Consider the following 25,132-nt stretch of genomic DNA (forward strand, 5'->3'; position numbering starts at 1 on the left):
AAGGCCATGAAGATGAAACCAGAGACTTGTGAAAGGGAAGGGCAGCCAGAGGGAGACCCTCAGGGTGGGAGGACTCAGACTCCAAAGTCATCCAGGCCCCCATCCCATCTGGACCAAACTGCCAGGCACTGCTTCTCTCAGATTGCTTTCTCAGGGCACTTGGGTCATTTCCATTTAGAAGTGCACGTTTCACCAGTTACTGTCGCCCTCATGTTCCGGCCAGTATGGTAAATTCCTGAAGGACGGGGCGGCCTCTTCTCTACTCGGCATCACCCAAGACCCATGCGTACTGTGTGCTCAGTAATTATCCAACACCTGTCCCTCCCTTTCCCCAAATAAGTGACACAACCTCCTGGCTTCCTACATGTTTCATCTCCTCCTGTATCCATGCCAAGGGGACCCAGAAGGCGCTCAGAAAGCAATGCTCCATTCCTCCTTTTAAGGAGCTTCAAAAAAGATCTGGTCCATGAAGTTAACCTCTGCGCGATTAACTGGTCATACGTTTTCTTCTCTGTGGGGCTCTGACCTCTGTTTGCTACTGAGACCCAAGCAATGCGTGCTCCTGAGAGAGAAGCAAATGCCTACAGTGATGGAGGCAGAGCCAGTTTCGCGTGGATGGGCAAGTCACCTGCTCTGTAGCTCAGTGTCCGGCTTAGATAAAACAGCAGAGGCTGTGGACAGGAAGCCACTGTCAGGGCAGAAGATGGAGAGACGCCATGGTTCCTACAGGCAAAGGTGACAGACAAGGGCGCATTTTATATCCCTATTTGTTTAATCTGTACAGAGAGCACATTCTTTCAGAAAACTGGGCTAGACTCAGAGAAAGGAGGAGTGAAAATTGGTGGAAGATATATCAGTAACTTAAGATATGCAGATGATACCATCTTACTAACAGAAAGTAGTGCCTACTAGTAAAATACAAATAATCAACTAGAACAATGTGACAGACTAGAACCTCAAAGTGAACTCATGTATATTTGGATATTTACTATACATGAAAGGTGATCCTTCAGTTCACTGGGGACAATATAGACCATTGAACAAAAACAATTTTAAAATGTAAAGATGACTCTTAGTTGCAGGCCATAGAAAAACAGGCAACAGACCAGCTCTGGCTCATGGTTCACCAACCCCTGCTCTCTTCTATCTGTGTTCAGTACCTGCCCTAAAGGAACACTTACACGTATGAACAAGGAGGCAGGAGCAGGCATCTTCACTGAGGATGCATTTGCAGAAGTAAAACACTAAAAGCAGCCTAAATTCTCAACAGTAGAAGAGCGGCTAAACAAATTATAATATAGCCGTACCGTGTCCAATTATGCAGATCTACATACACTAATATAGAAACTTCTTCAAAGCATACCATGAGGAGTCTAAAAAAGTACAAATGTTACAGTATTTATGTATTTCTTAAAGCACACCCATGCACACACAGAGTAGTGAAGGTGTAGGAAGCTATACTACAATCTAATAAACAATGGTTACCTCTTGTGGGAGGAAACTGAGCAAGGTGTAGCTTGTTTGGGGGGATGGGTGTCTTACCTGAGGACATGCTTAGAGAGAGAAAGGGGAGAGAGAGAGAGAGAAAGAGGGAGAGAAATACATTGATCAGTTACCTTCGACTGGGTTGAACCTAAAATCCAGGCATGTGCCCCAACCAAGAACTGAAATCAGCGACTTTTTGGGGCACAGGACAATGCTCAACCAACTGCACCACTATGACCAGGCTCTGTTTTGTTTTGTGGGGGTTTTTTTCAGGAGCATATGGTCATGAATTATTTCATCAATTAAAAAGGAATAAAGTAATAAAAAAAAGGAAATCTAGGAAACTTTCCACTAAATGACCTTCGACCCTGGCCACCTCCCTGGAGTATAAAGAGTCAAGGCCAATGGGTGAGGAGATGGAAGCCAGATGACTATCAGAACCAAGTTATGGCTGCTCCTGGCACTGGGGTCTCCCTCTCCAGGCAGCACTGAGGTCCCTTGGGACTATTAAATAAGCCGAGGACGTGACAGCTGTGGCCTCAGCTATATGCTGTTCAAAAATAAAAACAGCAGCTTAAGGCAAGGCCTACTTTTTGAACAAACTTGATATTTAAAAATCCAAAAGGTAAGTCATTGCGAAATGATCCACCAACTGAAGCACAGAGAACTCTTCTAGTAAGGTCCAGTTAAATAGAGTAGATGAGTCATCTCTGTTTCCTTCAATAACCCCGTTAAAATGAAAGGAAAGATGTGAAATGGCAGAAATCCACAGACAAGAAACAGGAGAGAAGCAAAGAGCAGGTGAGCAAAGCCAACCCATTTTTATAAATTAGAAAGCAGATGAAGGAATTAGCAGAGCTGAGCTACCTGAATACTAGATGCCAATGCAGAGAGTCATTCACATGCCAGATCCCCAGAAGGCCCAGCCTTTAGAAGAACCACATGCCACAGGTGGCAACAGCACACCATGTCAGAGAAGACCAGGGAGGCTGGTTAAACATCCAGGTACTGAGCACATAGACCCTGGGTTTCCCTCTTTCTCCACCCCCAAGATGAAGGGTTTTTTCATAAGCACATCAGAGAGACTCTAAACTGAGGGGCAACAGGTACAGTAACAGTGCTCAGTAATTACCCAACACCTGTCTCTCTCTTTGCCCATCCAGCAGGTCCGAAGAGAAATGAACCAGATGGGAAAGGAGGAGAGAGGGGGGAGGGCTTCAAGAGAGATTCTCCAGGAAAAGAAAAGAGCTGACAGATTCCAGATATGTCTGACCACCTGGAGAATACTATTCTGAGGATTTTTCACTTTTGTTGGGAAGAAGTGGTGACAGTAAACTACTAATCAGACAAAGGAGGCCAGGCAATCCTTAATCTGAGGGAGGTAAAACAGTCGACTAAGAAAGGAAAAGCAATTATAGCATATTAACAGGCTTGGCAGTGAGCCGCACTTAACACAGTGATAATAATGTAGACACTGAAATTAACCAAAAAAAACACACAGAGATCTTATTATATTAGGGGGAGTAGGTCTAAGATGCTAAAACCTCATGTAGAAAGCAGTTAATATTTACAATAATAAATAAATTATAGACTCTATTTAGAAAGACAGAAGTAAATATCAGAAACGAGGGAACGGAACGTCGTTGCTGCTGGGGGAAGAACACGGGAGTGAAGGATGGAGGGTGCTCTCCTGCTTATTCATCAAAATGAAGCCTTGTGCTAAGATGTGACTTTCGCACCAGGAACATACATTTCCTAAGCTTTCTGCGTTTCAGTGTTTTCTCACTGTCAAACAGGGATAACGACAAAGCTACGATTGAAAGCACGTGAGATCGTGGGGTCACGGCGTTGGTGAACATGCCCACTGCACGTGGACCACTTTTCAGAAGAGTCATTCCACGGGCCTTGCTCCTGAGAAAGACAACTGTAACCTTCAATTCTAGCATCAGTCAAGCATCAGGGTCAGCCGAGCAAAGCCCCCTGAGGGTAAGTCCATCTGTCCTCTTTTCTCTCAAGAACCTTTAATTAGACGATACATAGTAGTCACTGTAGGAAAAGGCTGGACAAATACATGGGCAGAAACCAAGAAAACACATATGACAAGTAATCCCACCAGTAAGAGTTAACCGCCATTAACGTTTTAGTGCACAACCTTTCACACACTTTCCTGGGCTTGTATGCGTTTTTAAATAAAAATAAAACTTCATTATATCTGTTATTCTTTACTCTTCGTTTTCATCTTTCCTCGCAATGAAATTATTTCAGCAGCATCACTCTGAACAGCACGGAGTCGGCTTGATAGGTGCCCTGCACCCTTCATAGCAGCTGCCTTCCTGCCACCCTCGGGACAGACAGCGGCTGTGGCAGCACTTGGTATTGGGAGGGCGACATGGTATTGGGTGGGCGACAGGGTTGACACCAAAGGAAGAAGCAAGAGCCACCTTAAACTGTGTGTCTCAATAAATGCCGGCAATCACAAGTGCATTGAAACCAACCCAGTTCGTCTCAAACCAGGCCGGCAGCTGCTCAATATGCCTTTTTAAGCTGCGTTTATTTCTAGGTCTTGGGAGGAATGTGAGATATTTTGGAAGTCCTGCTCATTTTTGACTTCTCAGAGCTTTAAAAAAAATGAACACACACACACGCATATACACATACATATATTCACACGCTACCTCTTATATACATAATACACACAAATGTTGTAAATAAATATGTATGTAAAAACGTTTTACACTAAGCATGTGTGCATTATCTTGGGAAGAAGGGGCTATCTCATCCTTTCATTGATAATAACACTGGAAACCCAAGCTCTGCTACTTCCGATGGGCAACTTAGATGTTCTGGGCAAAAAAGAGACCCAGATTTGGAAACACACATCCAAATCTTCAACCTACACATGATGAGATTTTGCTTTTCCCCAAGTTCACCAGTGGAAAGCTGCTTGGCACTAGAGCAGTGATGGTGAACCTATGACACGCGTGTCAGAGGTGACACGCGAACTCATTTTTTTGGTTGATTTTTCTTTGTTAAATGGCATTTAAATATATAAAATAAATATAAAAAATATAAGTCTTTGTTTTACTATGGTTGCAAATATCAACAAATTTCTATATGTGACACAGCACCAGAGTTAAGTTAGGGTTTTTCAAAATGCTGACACGCTGAGCTCAAAAGGTTCGCCATCACTGCACTAGACTGAGGTTAGAGCAACCACCACATATCTGGGCTGTAGACGCAGAAACCAGGGACGCTCAGGTAAAGAATCTAACCCCGCCCGCCACCTAGGAAAGCCAGTCTTAAGCATTTACATTCAAGCCATGGCTCTCATCTTTGGCTTAGCATTTTCCCCCAGCAAAGACAAGACCCTGACCCCTGCCTTGCTCGGGGCTAACCTGGGAGGGACTGGAAAGGCAGCAGAAGTCCAAGGGTTGCCAGACCCGGCTGGTCAATCCATTAATATCTGAAAATGGACTCTCTTTCAAAGCCTGTCAGATAGTAGACTCAGTAACAGAAAGTTAAAAAGAACCTTTGAAAATGCTTTTGCCATATTAAACATATTTAACTAAGCGGTGGAATTCTTTGTAGAATAATTCTACCTCTCAGACCAGAGGGGTTAAGGCTCGGGCTCAGATCCTCACAGAGAAGAAAATGTATGACCAGCGAATCGCGCAATGTTTCCTGCATCGTTAATGAGTGGGAGACAACAGAGGGGGCCCCAGCGGGCCGTCATCCCCACAAGGAACACACTGTTCATAAACACACACACTGCTTTTTTCTGATCCAGGGGCCCAGGGGATGCTAACAAGCTGCCACACAGGCTAATTGGAGGTGTGGGATTAATACCTTAATTTGATGTTCCCCTGTTTGGTTAAACAGCTTGCATTTGTGTATTTCTAAATGTGGCATTCAGATCCCTTTAAATGGGAGACCACTTGGCCTCTCTAATCTCCTTTCCTCCACTGCCCTGTCTGTTAGGTCAGCCTCCTGGCCTGAGCCTCTGGCTTCTCTCTCCTGACCTCAGGCTGTGTGTGCTGCCCCCCTGGCCTGTAATGCCCACCTTCTCCTCTCTACTCACCTGTCCAAATCCCACTCTCAATTCTTCAGCGTCCTACTCGAGCCCCAGCCCTTGAAGCCATTCCTAAAGGTTAGCTCACACGGACCGCCCGCCTCCCGAACACCAGCTGCCTCCGTGACTCATCTGGTCTTTGCACATCATGCCTCACACGGGCCCTCAACTGAGCTACGCACATCTCGCCTCTCCAGCTAGATCATCAACCCCTGGGGGACAAGGAAGATGACTCGCAGCCCTCCCCTCCCCTCCTCCTCCTCTCTCTCTCTCTCTCTCTCTCTCTCTCTCTCTCTCGCTCTCTCTCTCTCTCCCCTCAAACATTCCCATGGCTCCAAATATCATCTACATTCTCCCCAATGTCTGTCTCTCGCCTGGACCTTTCCTCTGAGCAATGCCTGGGCAGACTAGGCCAGCCATTATTTTTGATGTTTATGGAGACAAGTCCATTTTTTATAGAGATCATTTAGGTCTTCATAGACAAAGTGTGTGTCCCACCGTTTTATTGCCTCTTTAATCCAAAGCAGCCACTGTAAAGATGACCATCCTGACAGGAGGCCAGGCAAGACACTTCACTCAGGTAGGGAAAGTGGTAATAATAGACCCTACAGCTGGGCCCTGACAGCTCAGCACGCTACCTACGTTGAAGCACTGGAGAGGAAGCAGAGAAGGAATCAGGAGGGAGGCATCACGCTTTTCGCTCAGAGCTCTCCGGTGCTCTGCAAGTTGTCTCCCACGTAGGGCGCTGAAATTTATTTTTCATGAATGAGCAAATAAAGAAGTGAAGGACAGGCTGACTGGCTAAGTGAGCTCAGTCTGGGACAGGTTCCGGTCAGGAGAAATTGGCTCCTCTACACTGAGCGCCTGATCTCCATTTGTGGAAATGAATCTAAGTAGCGGAGGAGTAGATCACGGGCCATGGCCAAGCAGAACAGCTCTTCTCGGCACAGTTAGCCTTGTATTTCTCCAGCGAGTGAGTTGGGGCTGTGATCACTGACCCCTAGTGAAAGGGTTTTCTAATCAGGCCGACGAACATGTGCATCTTGCCAGTTGGTGAGTTAGGAGCCTGCGCGATTCACTGGTCATACGTTTTCTTCTCTGTGGGGATCTAAGTATCCATTGGTTGGATAGTGCTGGTGATTTTACAATCAATTATCCTTTTAAAGTGACTGATTGCTCAAACTCTTGGGATTTCTGCACCTACATTTTCAACATCAAACTGTTCAATACATCGGATAAACTAAATGAACGTCGCCATAGCGCCATGGTCTTTGGGTTCCTTCTGACACACCAAGGCATCAGGTCCCTCCCAGAAGCATCAGACGGACCCTCCGTGATTTTCACTGGAGGCGCGCTTCCTCAATTAAGTCTATAAATAGAAACTTTACTGCTTCGGAGAGAATATAAATCAGCTTAGCAGGGCACTCTTGGGGCAACGAAGAGGGGGGAGGGGAGTGGGAGGAGGGCATTTGTGTCATTCAATGAAATGGAAATGGGGGTGGGTGGGTGAATGGCTGGAGATGTAGACTCTCCTTTGTGTTGGAATGACTGGCAAGCAGCCTGAAGGTGTCCTCCTTCAAAGGAGAGATCAGATTGAGAACTGGCGAGAAGGTGAGTCACCCTACTGATGCTTCAAAATATTTCCACTTATTAAAATAAAAACATTTCAAGGCTGAACACAGATTCTGGCTCCCTGGGAGAGCGCTTGTATAGAGAGAAAGCATGTTGCCTGATCAGTAACTCCTCTCTTTGTCCACCAGCCTGGTGCTTTATGAAAACGCCTTGTGTCAGCTTCCTACAGCTCTGCCTCGGTGAGTCACAAGCAATAATCCCCCCTCTCACAAAGCAGCAGGGTACAGGGAGGGCTCATTCCTCCCTACCCCTCTCTTCCCCTTATGTATTCTGTGCACTCAGCATTAAAATAGCATTTTGTCATAACTAGACCAATTAGTATCTACCCTGCTAGAAAATAAAATAAACACCCTGTATAATGCTTAACAAGCCTCACCTTATTCTTCATGCTGCTGCGTAAGCTGACTTCCTCTTGACTCCCCTCACGGAAGTCAGAAAGTATCATTCATTCATTCAACAAAGATTTACTGCATGCCTACTCTGTGCCCGGCAATGTGGTGTCAAGAATGCAGGTCTCTGATCTCATGAGGTTTACGGTTCAGTGATGGAGCTAAGGATTAAACAGGTTATTCCATAAAATTATTTCACTGCACCTATGATAAGTATAGCAGAAGAGACATACGAGGTGCCCACACGAGTTATTAAATGAGACCTGATTGACTTAAGAGGGTCAGTGAAGGGGACCCATGCAAGGCATCGTTCAAGCTGAAATCTGGAGGATGAATATGGGTGGAGGAGAAGAAGAGAGAGCATCCTAGGAGATGGAAGAGCCTGCATGTGGGAGCTGAGGCTGGAGGGGCCAGGCATGTAAGTGACCAGGTGGAAGAACAGAGTGTGAGGAGGAGGGGCAGAGAGGATGAGGAGAGGTAGCAAGGTCAAGATCAGGCAAGGCCTCACATAGGCTATCTTAAATATTGGGTAGTTGGTCCTAAGAAAACGGGATGCCACTAAGGATTTTAAGAAGGACAACAACATGGTTGGGATTTTATTGAGAAGCATCACTCAGCACAGTGAGGATAATGAATTGAAAAAGGCAAAATGGCCCTAACCGGTTTGGCTGGGAGGATAGAGCGTCGTCCTTCGGACTGAAGGGTCCCAGGTTTGATTCCGGTCAAGGACATGTACCTTGGTTGCGGTCACATCACCAGTAGGAGGTGTGCAGGAGGCAGCTGATCGATGTTTCTCTCTCATTGATGTTTCTAACTCTCTATCCCTCTCCCTTCCTGTCTGTAAAAAATCAATAAAATATATATTTTTTAAAAGTATAAGAAAAAGGCAAAAGTGGAAGCAGGGAGACTAGTTAGACGCTACATGGTAGACCTGGCAAGAAATGAGAACAGTTGTATTAGGATGACTCAGTGGAAATGAAAACAAGCAAATAATAATAATAATAATAGTAATCATCTTTACTGAGGAGGCAGAATGTAAGTACACACAGGAAGAACTGGGACAGGGGCACAGAAAGGATACCTTGATGGTTTGGGACCTAAGTAACTAGACCGAGGATGTGCCATTTGCAGAAACAGAGAATACTTGAGGGGGAGGAGCTGGGTGGAATACTGAGAGATAAGGGCACATGAGTTCAGTGCTACACAGGCGAAGTCAGAGATAGCTCTGAGATATTCGAGTGGAGAGAATCAGTAACCAGTCGGATATATGAGGTACCACACATTAATGAAGATCATTCTAGATTATAGCAAACACTCTACATTCTTTTAATTTTTTCTAGAAAAGGAGTATGTTCTAGAACTTGGCTGCTCAAAATGGAAGTTGCTAGCCACATGGGGACTGCTTAGATTTAAATGAATGAAAACAGATTTAAAAATTAGTTACTCAAGTGCTGACTGTGGCTAGTGACTAATGCGTTCGACAATACAATGGACATTTCCATTATGGCAGGAAGTTTGATCAAACAGCTCTCCTAGGACCTCAGAGGGCTTGCTGTTTATAAGACTCAGCTCTGACCAGTCTCAGGGTGAGTGTTCAGCTGTCATTCTATCAACACCAAGAAATAGAAACCTATTGTACTGTGTGCCCCAGACAAAGCTTTGAGGTTGAAGAAGAAGATATGGAAAAGAAGGAATGATAATCCTTGCTATTCAGATATATGTCTATCTATATTTAAAAGACAGACGCAGGATGAATGCCAGGGGAAGAGTGTGTGAGGGGCGTGGGGAGTGAACTCACATTGTAAAAACATCACCAGGTCAATTGGGGCGACTCCAGTCAGATGAAAGCGGGTGCCAAAGAGGCATTGAGTCTTTATTTAGTTTTTGACAAAAGAATAGGAAATGGATTCATGAAAAGAGAGGGCAAGAGGGCAACTCAGTGAGGAAACCGTTTTTTCAAAAGGGGGGGTGGACCTTCGGAAAGCCAGCCGTGTTTTTCTGAAGGAAACAGAATCTGGGCCGAACTGCATACGATACCGAGTCATGAGGGAGAGTCCTTGGGGGACAAGTAGCAGCATTAATTGTGCGTTGACTTAACACTGAGGCTAACACAGACCCCGAGCTAACCGCTGGGGATATAAATAGTGATGGGACCCTGACCTTGTACTCAAGGAGGTTCCAGTCTAAACACCCACAATCAACTACCAGGCGGTCAGGATAAGACAGCCGAAAAAAAAAATAGGCTTTATGAGATATGTTCTTGCTCAACAAGCATGCAAACTAAACAGCATATTTGCAATATGCAAAGGCATGTATCTCACCAAAAGCATATATTCAAAAAGTACTCTGTCCATAGGTGCCTGAGCTGTGGACAGAAACTGGTAAACACAAGAGGGTCCTTGCGTGAGCCGTGATGGGACAGAGTGGACATTCGAGTGCTTCTCCTGTGAGCGTTCTCACTGACTTCATTCCTTTTTTTAACCAAATGAACAAGCCACGGACATTCGAGTGCTTCTCCTGTGAGCGTTCTGACTTCATTCCTTTTTTTAACCAAATGAACAAGCCACGGGCTGCATGGCACAGTTTGGGTTACTCCTCAGCATGTCAGGTTTTTAAAATATATTCATAGCATAAGCCATAGCTCAAAGTCCACAGAGCACTGCGTAGCATTAAGTTCAAGGTTAATGTTCGCCCTCCCGTGAAGGAACGTGAGGCTGTGACAGGGCTTCATCCTGGGCTGGAAGGAATTCTCGGGCTTTCACAGGTGATGACTGGGTTTCAGGCCTCGGGGAAGACCGCTCAGATTTCAGGATGAAGATGGAAACCTCTATGATGCCACCTTTTATGGCTTTTCCTTTGTGTGGTATAGCCATGCCTTTCACTGAAATGTCATTTTCCATTAGAATTAACTGACATTTCTTTTCCGCTGATTGCTGGGTGATACTACTGAATAAAATACTTATCTTTAAACATGTATGAGCATATTTAAATTCCTTCAGCTGTGTTATGTTGCCATGTACTTTGTACCCGATTTTTATTGGAATAACTATCCACTTGTACAAGGGCTAGCTAAATAGAAAAACACTCGAATGGGTTCTATTTTGGTAGTGTTGGTTTTTTAAAAATGTATTTGCTTTACTTGCCTCTACGGATGGAATTTAGCCACATTACTCACTGCGCACTAAATTTCTTGTGTTTTGTTGCCTACTGTAACACTAATGCCAGCATTTTTCTTCTTAGCTGCTTTTTCTCAGGGTTATCAGAATATTGCTGCATATGCAGACCCGATGATTTCCTACAAGCTTCTAATACATCCTCTGTCATATTTCCATTCTAAAACGTTCACTCATGGTTTAAAAACACTTAAAATGTGCAAAGCAAAGTGCTTCATTTATTTTCCAAATCATTTTCCTCTGGAGTTGGAATGTGTCTTAAATCTTAGCTTTTTTATGCTGCTAGAACGGTAACTATCAAATTAGCAAAGAGTAAAACACCAGTACGGCTCTGTGCTGGTGAGGGCATCCTCACACACTGGTGGTAGGGAGGTAACTCGACACATTTTGGCAGCTAAGGAAGAGTTAAACCAGTGGTTCCCAATCTTTTTTTGGCCATGCCCCACCTAGGCATCTCTAAAATCCTGATGCCCGCCCCCCATGACATATAATTCTTATTATTCAAAAAGTGAACTCCTCTTCACATGGAGGAAGCCTAAAAGGACATTAACTTGGTCTAAACAAGATTCCAAAGAACATGGCATCCATGAAAGAGAAAAATAATTGAACGAAAGGACAGCTGAAGTACTGAGGAAGAAATCACTAAGAAATTGTTTAAAAAAAATAATAATATGGAGTGATATGAAAATATAGCAAATAAAGTTTTAAAACATATAATAGAGAACTGAAATGCATAAATATGTCACAATATGTATTTATATATCGTATATGAGGCCCCTAGAACCATAAGAAATGCAAAATATTCACTGTTAATAACTCCTTCTCGAATTGCCCCCCTTAAAAATCAAATTGCCTTCCTGTGGGGCATGTGCCCACGTTGGGAACCAAGGAGTTAAACAGTATGCATGGCAAACCTTAAAGGTGAGAAAACCATTAATGTAGCAATTTTACATACAAGAAATCATCCTGGTTATGATATTCACCTCAATGCAATTGATAAGTGCAAAAAATTAGAACAATATGATTATTAATAATAGAAGACTAAATAAATTATAGCACATTCAATGGTAAAATTTAGTGGAGCCATTAAAAAGGGTTGTTAGAAATGGATTTGATGACATAGAAAGGTGGTCCTGATAAAACCATATCTCTGGAATAACAGCATTTGTTTTCAATGTATGTGTGTGTGTGTACACAGCAAAATATTTGGAAGAATGGGGATTAATAGTGTTTTCTGTTGAGCCCTTTTTTCTCTTCTATTCTTGTCTACATGTTCTAACTTTATACAATAAACATGTATTGCTCTTGTGGTTAAAACATTACATTTTTTAAATAGCTACCATTAGACTCTTTATACTAAATTGCCCTGCCTCTAGGCACAGAGGCTCTGAACCCATCTAGCAAGCATGGCTCATGAGGCCCTGGATCTGATGACCACCCTCCCTCCCAAACCCTGGTCCCGGCTCAGCTGTCCCTGCCACGAGCCAGGCTCCTGCTCACCAGGCTGTCCTGGATGCACGGGGTCTCCACCAGCCTCCGGACTCCATTCTCCACCGTGACTCCCAGCCAGTTGAGCGCTGCCCAGCACCAGAGGTAGTCGTGCCCACCATGCCAGTAGCTCACAAATGCAAAAGTCATCGCCGTGGAAAACAGTGTCCCCAGCAGGCCGTGTTGGGACCCGCCCACTGGAATGTACACATACCTAGAGGAAGAAGAGGCTGTTAGGAGCCATGCAAAGGGCTGGCCCTGCAATACACCCGGTCCCCTGGCCTGACTCTTCTATCACACGATGACACTCACCGTGAGCAGACCCGCCCCTATTCCAGGAGGCCACGGAGCACTCCTCGAATTCTCCCATCGTGCAAGGAGCTGGCAAACACATAGGCCTCGGCCCTGCGGGGCTCTAGGTTAAATGCACACACGGTCAAAGAGCTCTCGTTACCATAGCAAACGGCACTTACAAGAGGCCGGGTGAGGAGTAATGGACTTTGTTTCTACAAGGGATGTGTCCAACCTGGAAAGCCAACCACAGGAATGGCAGTGAGGCTCTGGCTACTTGGGGACACCAACATTCAAGGCAGGCAGGCGTGTCCTTTACAGCTCAGACTATGAAGTTTATGGTAAACCCAGTATTTAAGCACAATTGCTGAAACAGCAGGAGCCCGTGCAGAAGAGGGGTGCCAAGGCCGGTTCCTCAGCTTTCCAGGCAAGTTGCCCGGAGGCAGGAGTGAATTCGCAAGTGAGGAGAAGAGCTCTGTGCTCAGAGGCAGCCAAATTATCACCCCAAATGCACAGCCTTCCCGGGGTACATTCTCTACTGCCGAGACAGCCCTCTGGCTGCACAGAAGCGGGTCCGTGTTCTGCGATCAGGATTTCCTTCTGGAGCTGGACAAGATGCACACCATGGGTTGGCAGGGCCTGCAGAGCTAGGTACACACCCTTTACAATCTGTCCTGTCTGTATATTAATTTTTGTGCCAAATTTCATTTTGAAAATCATTTTTTAATAGGACAATTTTATAAGAAAGCCAAAGTATAAAAATAAAAGCCATTCCTCAGTCAATAAAAAAATATTTCAAGAGACTGTATGATCGCAATGATTTAAAAATGTCCTCCTTTACTCTCAAATATGCTCCAGTTTAGATAATAAATTACATGATCAGCTTAGATAGCCCCGTTTTATGGGTGAGAAAACTGAGGCTGAGAAGCTAACTTGCCCAAGGCAGACGGCCAGGAAGGAGCAGAGCCAACCTGCATCTATGGCACCAACGGTAATGTTTTCCATCACACCTCTGGGTTTATTTTGAAAACCCTCTATTTTACACCCCAGTCTGGAACAAACCAGAACGCATGGGAGAATGTAGCCATTTCAGAAATAAGTGAAGCAACGCAAATACTTTCTCCTGTGCAAAAACAAGACCATCTTGACAATCAAATTAGCAAATATGTACCCAAGCATTCGCTACAGGTTAAGGGATCCTCCATCTGCTGTCAAATATTTAGCTAGGCCTCCAGGGCAGTCCTGGCATCATGGGAAACACAGCGACATAAGACAATGGTCCTGCCAACAGGACAGGTGTAGCTCATGGTGAAACAATAGCAAACGCGGAAACAGGGTGCTATGATATAAGGTAGACCAGGAGGGTTTCAGAGCGCGGAGAAGGGGGTCTCTGGAGTGGAGGCAAGTGGGGCAAGGAAAGCTTAACAGCAAAGGTCCCCACCCTGGCAAGGCCTACAGGATGAGTTTTTCTAGGCTAAAGGGAGAAGGGTGGGTGCTGCACCATGGACTTGGAAGGGCTGGGCAATGAGCCAGAAAAGCTGACAGCCCCAAGCACAGTGGTTTTAGTTGGTGTTCTGCTGCCCCCTAGAGGCTATTTGATTATTGGTCTAGAGTTCTCAGCAGAGGACCACAATTCTCAGCCTGGACTGGACGTAACCGCTGCCCATCACCACACTCCATCTGGCTGGACTTATGCGGTCAGTCTTGTCTGTAAGGAGGCTGTATGTAAAAAAAAAAAGAGGGGTGGTCAAACCGATTTTAAAACATATGAGGAATGACTACTGTTTATGGAAACTGCAGGTACCTGTTTTATACAAGTTAATAGTAATACGAATACTCTTCTCACCTAACATAACTGTTTTGTGGTGAGATTTTCATTCTGTCTCACTATCCTACAGGGAGCTCCACCGGGCATGTCAGAAAACCCCGGACAGCACAGAAACCTCCCGTCATCCACACCAGCGGGCCTTCATATTGGACCCAACTCCAAAGGAACGTGTTTTCAAGCTTGTGACGAGGAAGCATCCGCCCAGAACTACATGCTCAGCTATTTTAGGCGTCTCCTGGCAGGATGGCTGTGTGACTTTGCCTTCTAGCGGACAGCCGGCAAGAATTCCTTTCATTGTGGAAATTCAGACGTGGCAGGTCTCCAAGGACATGCGTCTGCTTGTTTGAAACCAGAGGAGGGTCTGGTCTCCAGGCTGGAAGATCAACCTCCCTTCTTCACGCTTAGCTTCTGGAAGGCAGCAGGTGTGGCAGGAGGAGAGTAAGCAGGTTATTTCCTTTTGACAAACTCCACCAGCCTTGTGTCAGCTCCGTGATTCATAACGACAGAAATGTCTCTCTCTGAGAAAAGCAGCGGTGCGGCCCCACTCTCTGAGATCCACTGCTCGGTGACATTGATTTCCCCGTGGAAGAAAGCGCCACTTTATCAACAAAGCACAAATGAAAGATCTCTCGTGTCAGTGATCGTGTGAGCGCGGGTGTGCCCAGGGCCGCCCTCGCTGGCCGGCTTCGCTGGTCACCGCCTGTAGAGACGCTGCTTGGGGAAGCTGGCACCCGCTGCAGCCACTTCTTCATGTCAAGCCATCTCACAGAATCGGTGAAGCCCAGCAAACCCCGCACAGGAGAGTAACCTGGGTAAAATGCGGATGCTATTAATAACGTCTGCCCTTTACTGGATGTCTGTGAGCCAGGTGCCTCGTATATACCATTCCTAATCATTAAAGCCACCTTGCAAGGAACCACTGGCCAGGAGAGGTGAAATCTGGACCTAGGACGTTTTGGCTTCTGCACCCCGAGGCCCGTGTGCTATTAAGCCATTGATCTTGGTGGGACCGTTTCTTGGTGATGTTTTCCTCTTGTTTAACCAACTCTTCAAAGCAGTCTCCACAGAAGCATCCACTGGTATTTTATTAACTAAAGAAATGTCCTTTTAGGGAAGGAATCTTGCTCGGGAGAAAGACACTCGTGACTTCAAAGGAGGGTGGGCCGAAAAGCTCTGTTTCAGAGGCCAGAGGTGTACGTTCCGTTTTTAAACAAACGGGTCTCCTTCTGCCCCACGAGCAGAGCTTACACCTGCTGCCCCGACCCGGCTGGCGTCCTGCAGCTGTCTGACTGTGTGGGAAGTGGGCATGAGAAGCTGATGGTTGGGGTTGTTGCTGAGCGGGTGTATGTGAAGGGAGAAGATACCTATTTCCCTCATATCCACTACGACAAACTCGGGAATATGCCTCGCAGTTGGGACAGGGGTGGTAAGAATCCATGTGGTAAGTACACTCATCTTAAAACCACATGCTCCCTTTTTCCGGGGCCTCTGCTCCCTTTTCCCCGGCGTGCCACAGCATCCTCAAACTCCCTGCCGAGGACCAATCCCAGACCTCCTCAAGATGAGAGCACGGGGCACCTAACATCCTGGGTTTCGCTGTCCCGGGGACTAAGTCCAGGTGGGGCTGCAGGTGCCCAGTCTCCAAGTACCTACTGCTTGGCAGGGCTGAGGCCAACACCGGCTGGCATCCTTCTCCGGCTCTGCCTGACCTTCCCACCCTCATTTCCCAGTAGTTCTCCTATGAAATCTAAGGTCCTGAGCAAATGGGGTTCTCACGCCTCCATCCTCTCTGATTTCCCAATTCCTATTCCGTCTACAAATTCAGCTGATTCTCTCCACCTCCCCATGAAGTCTCTTTTGAATATTCCAACTCTCTATTTAACCCAGAGAACCTACTGTTAGTGCCACTGATTGAACAGTTATTCGCCAAAAGATGTCTTCTCATTAAGGTTGTCATTTTAACCGAGTGTAAAATTCCTCAGGCAGTACTAGAGGGGTGTGTGTGTGTGTGTGTGTGTGCGCACATGCGCGTGCGCACCCATCTACACATGGTAGTTACTAATCAGCAGTATTTCTATATCTAACGACATGATTTCCATTTACTTTTCATAGCCTCCCACAGTTTTTAAACTTGTGATAAAGGTCACCACTGCCACAGGCCCATCGTGAGCAATTAGGAACTAAGAGATGATTATAAGGTCCTGCCCCAGTTATTGGGGGAGACTTCGGAGGACACCGATGCCCAGAGAACACAGACACTTGAGGGGCCCTGAAACCTCTCCGCACTTGGTGATCCTACTTATCCTCGCAACGTCACAAGCACGTGGCCCCACCTCTGGAACAATCCCAACCTCAAGTGATTCCCAAACTGAAAAGTCCTAGCCTTTCACAGACTAGAGTCCGCAGTGGCTGGGAAAGGCAAGACTTCCGGCTGCATCACACTGGCCTCACCTCGCTTCACCTGGGCTCTGAGATGGGCTCCTGCTCAGAGGTCTTTGTAAAGCTGGCCATGCTGTCCTGGAGCCCGCTCTCACGGGCAGTGGCTCCCCGGGCGCGACCCTGGCTTTGGCCCTGGCCTTGGGCCGCGTTGAGTTCTCTTTCTTCCAGCTCAGGATGACACACCAGCCCGATTCTTATTCTCTCGGTAGTGGACAAAGGCCCACTGTCTAGTTCTCACCACAGGAGCTGCAGATCTACTTATGAAAAGTTTTCAAAGATGCACACAGAAAAGAATATAATTTACTTGTAATATCTTCCTGTTTAGTATAGACCATAATAAAATTTTAATAAGTAAAAAAGCAGCAGTTGGTTAACGGGCAACTGCAGACTTTACCATCTTCAGAAGGCTAAGAGAAGTCCACTTCAAAGCAGAGGGCACATGTTGAGGGGGGCTAGCTCTCAGCTCTTTTACCGAAAGATGCTGGCTGTAAGTTTTATACGCACTTCTGAAAAATTGCCTATTAAAAATACCATGCCCTATTCGGCAACAGAACATTGTGTAATTTATAAAATAGAGATTAAACTCAGGCGATAGTTAGTCTACCTTTAAAGTTCTAAGTTCATGTGATTAGATGCCAACAAATAAAAAAAATTAATCTTTTCATTCCACAAAGCCTGTGGCTCAGTGGGTTGAAGTGCTGAGCTGATGAACTCAAGCCTGTAACTTCCATCCTAGAGAAAGGTTCACTCTACCTTCGTAGAGCAAACGCTAGCTCTTCAAAAGCTTTCTCTTCTCACTGCAGAAGAAGCTGATGGCATGAATGGCTCAGCCCCGTTGTCCTCATCACTAGACCCGGCCGGAGCAGCCACAGCCACAGAGCTCAGGACAAGAAGGAGGGCAGTGCCTGAGAGACAGAGATAGATACTCTGCCACTTACCAAGCTCTGTAACCTTGAACTTGTCAGTTAAGCCTGGTCCACTTAAGTGTGCACACTGAGTCTATTCTGGGAGCACTAGAACTTTCTTGGCTATGACCTGCTGTGAAGATCAGATGAGACTGTGTGTGTTTGTGTGTGTGTGTGTGTGTGTGTGTGTGTGTGTAAGCAGCTTGGAGATTTTAACACTCGCATACTTTCTAATAATGAGCCGGCAGTGGTGAGCTTGCATTCAGGAAAAAACACAATGCCATTATCATAACGATTAGTATCCCTATATCTTTCATAAGCATTTGAAAGCACCAAGGCCTCTGGCCTGCTTGCTCAGGGATGTTCTTTACTTACAACCATCAGCCTTAAGTATGCCACCATCAGAACCAGGTGGCTTGGTGCCAAGAGATCCAAGATATGGATTCGACACCCACGTCAGCCAGTTGATTATGCTTAACCCAGAAGGCAGGCAGCTGTTCTCCAAACATCTGCTATTGGCTATGAGGGGCCCGCAAAGGGCTTGCAGGTGGGTCGGGGGAAGCAGCCCCACCACAATGGGCTTCGTCACCAACATTTCACCTTCACTCACCATGGCTCCTCCACTCGGGTTTTCCCTTATTAATGGAGCACGAAAGTCACCTGGCCAAGTCCTTTGCTTGTGAGGGGTGACTGCTGTGTGGGAAGGGCCAGAGGAAGTGCTTACCCCGGTGTACCCGTTCAACCACTACAAAGCAGAGAATGAATGGCTCAGCCCAGGTGTCCTCATCACTAGAACAGCAACAGCCACAAAGCCCAAGACAAGAATGTTTGCGTCTCGGCGATACACAAGTCTTTGCAGAATTACCATCCTCACATTACAGACTGAAAATACAACCACCACCACCACCACCACCAAACAGAAAGGAACAGACATCGCTTTAAGGCGCCATACTTCAAAACTAGCTTCCAGGCACAAAGGGGGATGGGAAGGCCCAGGGGGAGGGGACACCACAAAGGAGTGCCCATGACTGCCCTCCATGGGGTTGCTAACCCACTTCTGCTTGAGAGCGCATTGAAGCCTCGCCATCCCCAGGGCTCCCGGGCCCATGTCTATTTTGGGTTATAAATAAACAGCCCGTAAAACTGATTCTTTGGGGGTCTGAGCAAAAGAGACAGCGCAGGAGTTTATTCTCTTCAGTGCTGTGGAACTGAGTCTAATCGCTAATAAAAAGGTCCTCGAAGCCTCTGTTTAATAACCACCAAGATTTCCTGGCTGCCTGCCTGTCTTCCCACCTGGCTCCCGAGAGAATGCAGCTAAAAGCATTTATAAGCTGCCCTCGGCCAGATGGAAAGGGGCAGCATCTGAAAAGGCAGACATAAAAGGGCAAACCGGGCGTATGTATGATGTCGATGTGAGTGACCGCCCTCCATCTCATCAGCAGAGGGAGAGGGTTGGGGGAGGGTCCGATCCTCCCCTGCTCCCGACACATTTCTCCACCTTTGCTCCATCAGTAGATCCCAAACTGGGATCAAATTTACAACCGTCCCGGGCACATCCCGCCTCTTATTAGCAGGGGTACTGTTCCTCCCGGGTACTGCCCTCTGATCTCTGCCTTTCACCCACATCCAATTCAGTGCCACCCCTGCTGGTGCTCATCTTCTTACCCATTTATTATGGCTGCCAGGAAAGCGTTCACTATAGAGTGAACTAGTACAACTCAACCGTGACTGCTGGTCCGATGCCAGAACTACCCAAAAGAAAAGAGATTTAACCAAGAGCAAAAGTTCAGTGTTAGATGGTTAAAAAATCCAAGCACCCTAGGTGGGAGGTTCAAGACTTGTGATGGTAATTTTAAAAGCCTCAAATGAAGCCATGGACAAGCCCATCAATATTAGATATGGGTGAGGGGAAGGCCAACAGGTGTGTGTGTGTGTGTGTGTGTGTGTGTGTGGGATATGGGTGAGGGGAAGGCCAACAGGTGTGTGTGTGACTTTGACCTTTTGCTGGCTTAAGTTTTTGACAAAACCTCGTCCTTTGCCACAAATGTCACTTCTAAGTCCAACGTGTATCTTGGCCACAAGAGAAGTGGTGTGGAATCAGGACCATTATAGGGCATGAATGAATGAACACACACACACACACAAACACACACACACACACACAACATGAATGAATGAACACACACACACACCAAGTGTCTTAGAGCCCAGAGGAGGTGGGTGGGTAAGCCGGGGCCACAGCTTTCAGCGGCACTCCCTTCTCTGGGCCTTGGTTTAACACTGGGAAGAGTTCAGGGGCTGGGGGAAAGCCTTTGGGATATAAGAAGACTGTTGTTGAAGGGTTATGCCGATCCGGATGGTGTGCTGTTCTGTTGGTTTCCGCTAAAGCAGAAAGGACCTGTCTTCTCAGCTGGATTTGCAGGACATGAAGCTCCTGAGACATCAGCTCGTGCTGCCTATTGCCCCCCACTTCTGCTGCCATGAAGCTAACTCGTGAATTAACATGAAATGCATGAGAAGATGGTTATCTGAAGGAAGGCCAAGGTGAATCTTGACTCAAGGTTGACAAGTCCTTCCCTATCAGCAAATTTCCACCCCCAACTGATCTGTTTTGATATTCTGGACTTGCTTAAAGAGTGACAGCCCGTTGGTAATAAACATGCTCATCTGGGGTGCCCATCGATGGGGTTCAATGTCCAGAAAAGGAGAAAAGTGGGAGAAAACGGCAGCGGGTATCATGTGGGCACCACTAGCAAAACACTGCATTCAAAACTATTTTCAGGAGGAAGAAGACAAAAGTCTCGGGCACTGAAGTAATTTTCCAAAAAAAAATAATCAAAGCGAAATGGTTGCTGGTGGGAAGGATGAGGCTGCTCCCTGTCTGGCGGAAATGAGCGCTCTGACAAATCAGCTTCGATAGAACTGTTTCAACGGCCTCTCATTCATCACAATTAGGAGGCGCAGTCCCTCTCAGACATGATACCTTCGAAGGCTGGGCACTGGAAGGGAAAACTGCTCATGCGTGGGTTTGCATGTGAATGGCAATAAATCCCCGGCAGCATCCAGCACCACCATGCCAGCGCGACATTTACGGAAACAAAGCGAGAACATCATCCGGTGCGCGGGAACGATGCCCGGTAAGCATTTTCCCCCTAATGCGGTGAGAGCCGCCTGGATGACGCTGCTTAGTCAGTAGACCCCGTGGTAATTGGATGGACTCTTGAGTGTGCATTAGAGATTAATATTTTAAGAGGTGGCATTTTACGGAGACAGTCTAAGGATGACATTCAATGTACATCATGAAAGGCAGCGTCTTCTGTAGAGTAAAAATGCCATCACTCATGCAATAAAATTATAGAAATCCAAAGATGTCAGCCATGGAATTGGGTATTGCTATGGTGATCCATGCTGGAAGCAGTCGCTTCCTAGGGGGCTGGAGGAAGAATGAACCACAAGAATGAAATTGTACTTGCTCCTTAGCCTCCCTCTCAAGTGGGGTCAAGATGAGGAAAGATGTTTTAAGGGCGAAGGGGTCTCGTGCTTGAGTTTTGCCTTATTCCTAGAAAGGCAGAGAGGATGCAGGGTAATCAAGACCTGCTCACTACAGATGCTCCTGTGGCTGCAGAAGGAGGACATATCTTGAGTCTCAGGAAGCAGAGAGGCAGCTGGGGTTCAAATGAAAGAAGCGATTACATGGAGGTCAAAGAGCAAGAGATCCCCTTGTAGCTCCTACGCGCCCTAGAGCCTCACCAGCCCAGGCTACATGCATGAACACAAATCTAAGGCCCAGTAACCAATCCAGCGGGTCTGGCCTCCCACACCATTAGCTTTCCAGAAGAGGAAGGCAAGGGCCTGGAGGGATGCAATCTATCTGGGTCCTGTGCCCAAACACAAGGTAGAGGGCAGAAGGAAACTGACTTGGTGTTTACCATCTTCACCTTAGGTGGCACAGATGAGGAAGTTTATTTTGAGAGCTCAATAAACAGACCCTTTTTCAATTCCATGGCCAAGGCTAAGAAATAAGGAGCCTCCTTCCAGAACATTCCCTCTTCTTCTAAATAGAGTCTCTGGAACCTTCCAGGAGAGAGGAGTGGCTGCCCATGCTGCAGAGCATGGAGATGCTACAGTGCAGCTGTGGGCTTGAGGGATGCTGGGATGGCTCAGACAAAGGGGACAAAGAATCTATTCCTCAGAGGTCAACTGTGGGGCTGAAATTCCAAGCCCATCTGGTTATCATCATGTCTGTGACGATTTCCTGCTGCATCACGGTTATGACAAGACCCCTGTGGCCTCAGGCTGGACTCAAGGGTACTGCCCAAAGTGACCTCTCCTGGGAGTCTGGCTCTTCAACTCTCAGTCACTTCAGTTCTCAATGTTCCAGGTCCTCAGCAAGGAGTTTGCTGGGAGAACGGAAGTCTCTATACTACACCACTGTAATAGCCATTAGCCACATGTGGCTGTTGACCATTTGAAATGAGCTATTTTCACAGAGGAGCCTGGTGTGGGGCTAGGACCTCTGGCTCCTCAGAGGGGCCCTCCAAACCAAGATATCCCTACAGATTATTATCTACCACACATGGGTGTAGGACCAGCCCATTCTCATCTCCCCCTTCTACCAGTCTTGATGTGGCTTCTTCTTTAGATCCTTAGTTGCAGAACTTCCAGTTAGCTTTATTTCAGGAGGTTCAGAATAATGGTTATTAGGTAGTTTAGTTGTAATTTTGATGTGGTTGTGGGAGGATGGGAGTACTGCATTTTCAAGATAGTTAATATTTAATCCAATATTTCTTAGCTCTTAAAATATCTATTGAGTCCCTAGGAGGTGACAGTCACCATGCGCGGTGCTTTATGCAATGTTTCATTTGATTTAGATGGTACTTTAGCAGTTTTTAGTGCCTCAGACTCATTTTTGTGAACCTAAATTATCATTGTAGCAGAAAAGCATGACAGTTCTAGATAACAGAACATCCAAATCACTATGAGATGGCAAAAAATACAATGCATTTCCACTCAAATAAATCTGGTGGAATCTTATTATAACCTCTCAAAGTCCCAAGGACAAGAAAATTAATCCCCCCATTGTTGGCACAAAGGATCCTAGAGATAGAAAGGATGTGAAAGGCTACCTGTGTATGGGTGACCCGGACTTTGTCCACACCAGCAATCTTCCAGCTACACCTCAACATACTCAGTGACCAAGAATTCTTGAGTTTTGGCCCTAACCGGTTTGGCTCAGTGGATAGAGCGTCGGCCTGCGGACTCAAGGGTCCCAGGTTCGATTCTGGTCAAGGGCATGTACCTTGGTTGCGGGCACATCTCCAGTGGGGAGTGTGCAGGAGGCAGCTGATCGATGTTTCTCTCTCATCGATGTTTCTAACTCTCTATCCCTCTCCCTTCCTCTCTGTGAAAAATCAATAAAATATATTTTTTTTTAAAAAGAATTCTTGAGTTTTGGAAACAGTCTTTTCTACCTTTCTGAGACAATTTAGACTGGAGAGAATGTGCTTTTCTGTAATTTTCACCAGTTGATCCTGGTCCTCCTCTGTGAAGACCTGGCTCCAAACCTCCTATCATAGTTTCCCTTTTTCCAGATATTTCATTTGTCTGTGTTCCTCTGGGATTGTGGTGAACATTTATGAAATGACATGAATAATAAAGAATGGACTAGAAATGCCCCATTCTTTTCTAACCATCTATTCAGGTCAACAAATATTTTTTAAGCACTTATAACAGTGATGGCGAACCTATGACACGCATGTCAGAGGTGACACGCGAACTCATTTTTTTGGTTGATTTTTCTTTGTTAAATGGCATTTAAACCTCCTATCATAGTTTCCCTTTTTCCAGATATTTCATTTGTCTGTGTTCCTCTGGGATTGTGGTGAACATTTATGAAATGACATGAATAATAAAGAATGGACTAGAAATGCCACATTCTTTTCTAACCATCAATTCAGGTCAACAAATATTTTTTTAAGCACCTATAATGTGCCAGGTACGGCGCTGAACCCTGGAGACATTCAAGAAGATGGCACATAAAATTGCCCTCATAGAGCTTACATCCAACCTATTACACTGATGAAGCCGGTGTTGCTGGGCAGCCTAATCTCATACCAAAATTTTTATCTACTACTTTCCTGAGAAAGTCAACACCAATATATAAGAGTGCCCTCATCTTCTTCCCTAGCCACATCCATCTGCATCTCCATTGGCACCTATGCACTCATTCATCTGTGTTCCCATAGTGGAAAAGGTGTCTTCTCCATGACTGAGGCTAACTCTTCTCTTTGGTTCTATCCCCGAGGCCTCCTGAGGGGTCATGCTCCATCAATTATCTCCCCCTCACCTTGTACCCTTAGCCAGCTAGTCCGAACTGGTTCTCTCCTTGGCATAAAGACATATTCCAGTCCCTCCCATTTTATAAACACCTTTTGTTCAATCATAACTTCTACTTCTTCAGCTTCAATCCTAACGACCTTTCTTGATGGCCAAGTATTTCAAGATCCTTTAAAAAGCAGTGCATACCTTGTCTCTAAGTTCTCCCCTCCTATTGTTTAAACAACTTTTTTCAAGGCCATTTAATGGCCTCCAGGCTGCCAAAGCTAATAGATATATTTACATCTTTCTGTTACTTGTCTTGTCTGTTATATTTGACATTGACTGTGCCTTCCATTTTCCCCCTTTGATAATTTCTGGTTTATGTCTTGCCACTATAGTACTACTTACATTCATTATAGAAAGTTTATAAATAGACATAAAAATTCCAGGAATAACTACCAATGACTCTTTTAGTATATGTCCTCTTTGACATTTTTCTATAAATATGCATAGATGCATACTTCTTGTAAGAATAGGATCACAAATGAGCCGCTGGGAAATTGCTCTGTTCACCTAATCTATCGTGAGCATCCTTCCGTTTCCCTGCCTTCCTTATTTACATCCTTTCCTCCCTTGGCTCCAGTGAACCCACTCTGTTTTCCTTTTGCCTCCATAGCTACCACTTCTCAGTCTCCATCGCAGGCTTCTCACTGGGAGGCTGCCTCGGCACGTTACAAAGCCGTCACTGGGGTGTGGGTTCATCGATTAGCCAGTGGGCAGCCACACACAGAGCAGGCAAACCGTGATGCAAACACAGAGACCATGCTCGAGGAAAGCTGCTAAACTAATCCGATGGCAAGAGAAAGGGGAAGAAGAGCTCTGAGAGGGACCCGCTGGGGAAAGGACTCTGCCAAAGTGAAGGCCAATGTGAGGGCAAGGAAAAGGAGAAGGGAGAATGAAGGAAATACGACAGAGAAGCATCAAAACCACTCTCTCTCCTTCACACCGTTGCTGAGAGCTGGATCTGCCACGCAGTTGCTGAAATGTGCTACCAAACAGGCAAGCAGTAGCTCCCAGCTGCTCCCCCTCCACCCCTCCACACTCCCCACCCCTGC

General features: G+C 46.0%; 1 protein-coding gene across 1 annotated transcript in view; it reads right to left on the bottom strand.

The window, feature by feature from the left end:
- LOC102254584 (protein-cysteine N-palmitoyltransferase HHAT) overlaps window positions 1-25,132 on the bottom strand; it is a 110,890-nt gene that overhangs the window by 44,888 nt on the left and 40,870 nt on the right. Inside the window, exon 4 of the mRNA XM_005866244.2 lies at window positions 12,249-12,450. Within this exon, the coding sequence (XP_005866306.1) occupies window positions 12,249-12,450 (202 nt within the window). The remainder of the gene's footprint in view (window positions 1-12,248; window positions 12,451-25,132) is intronic.

This window comes from Myotis brandtii, unplaced genomic scaffold, assembly GCF_000412655.1.
Source record: "Myotis brandtii unplaced genomic scaffold, ASM41265v1 scaffold2254, whole genome shotgun sequence".
Taxonomy (NCBI): domain Eukaryota; kingdom Metazoa; phylum Chordata; class Mammalia; order Chiroptera; family Vespertilionidae; genus Myotis; species Myotis brandtii.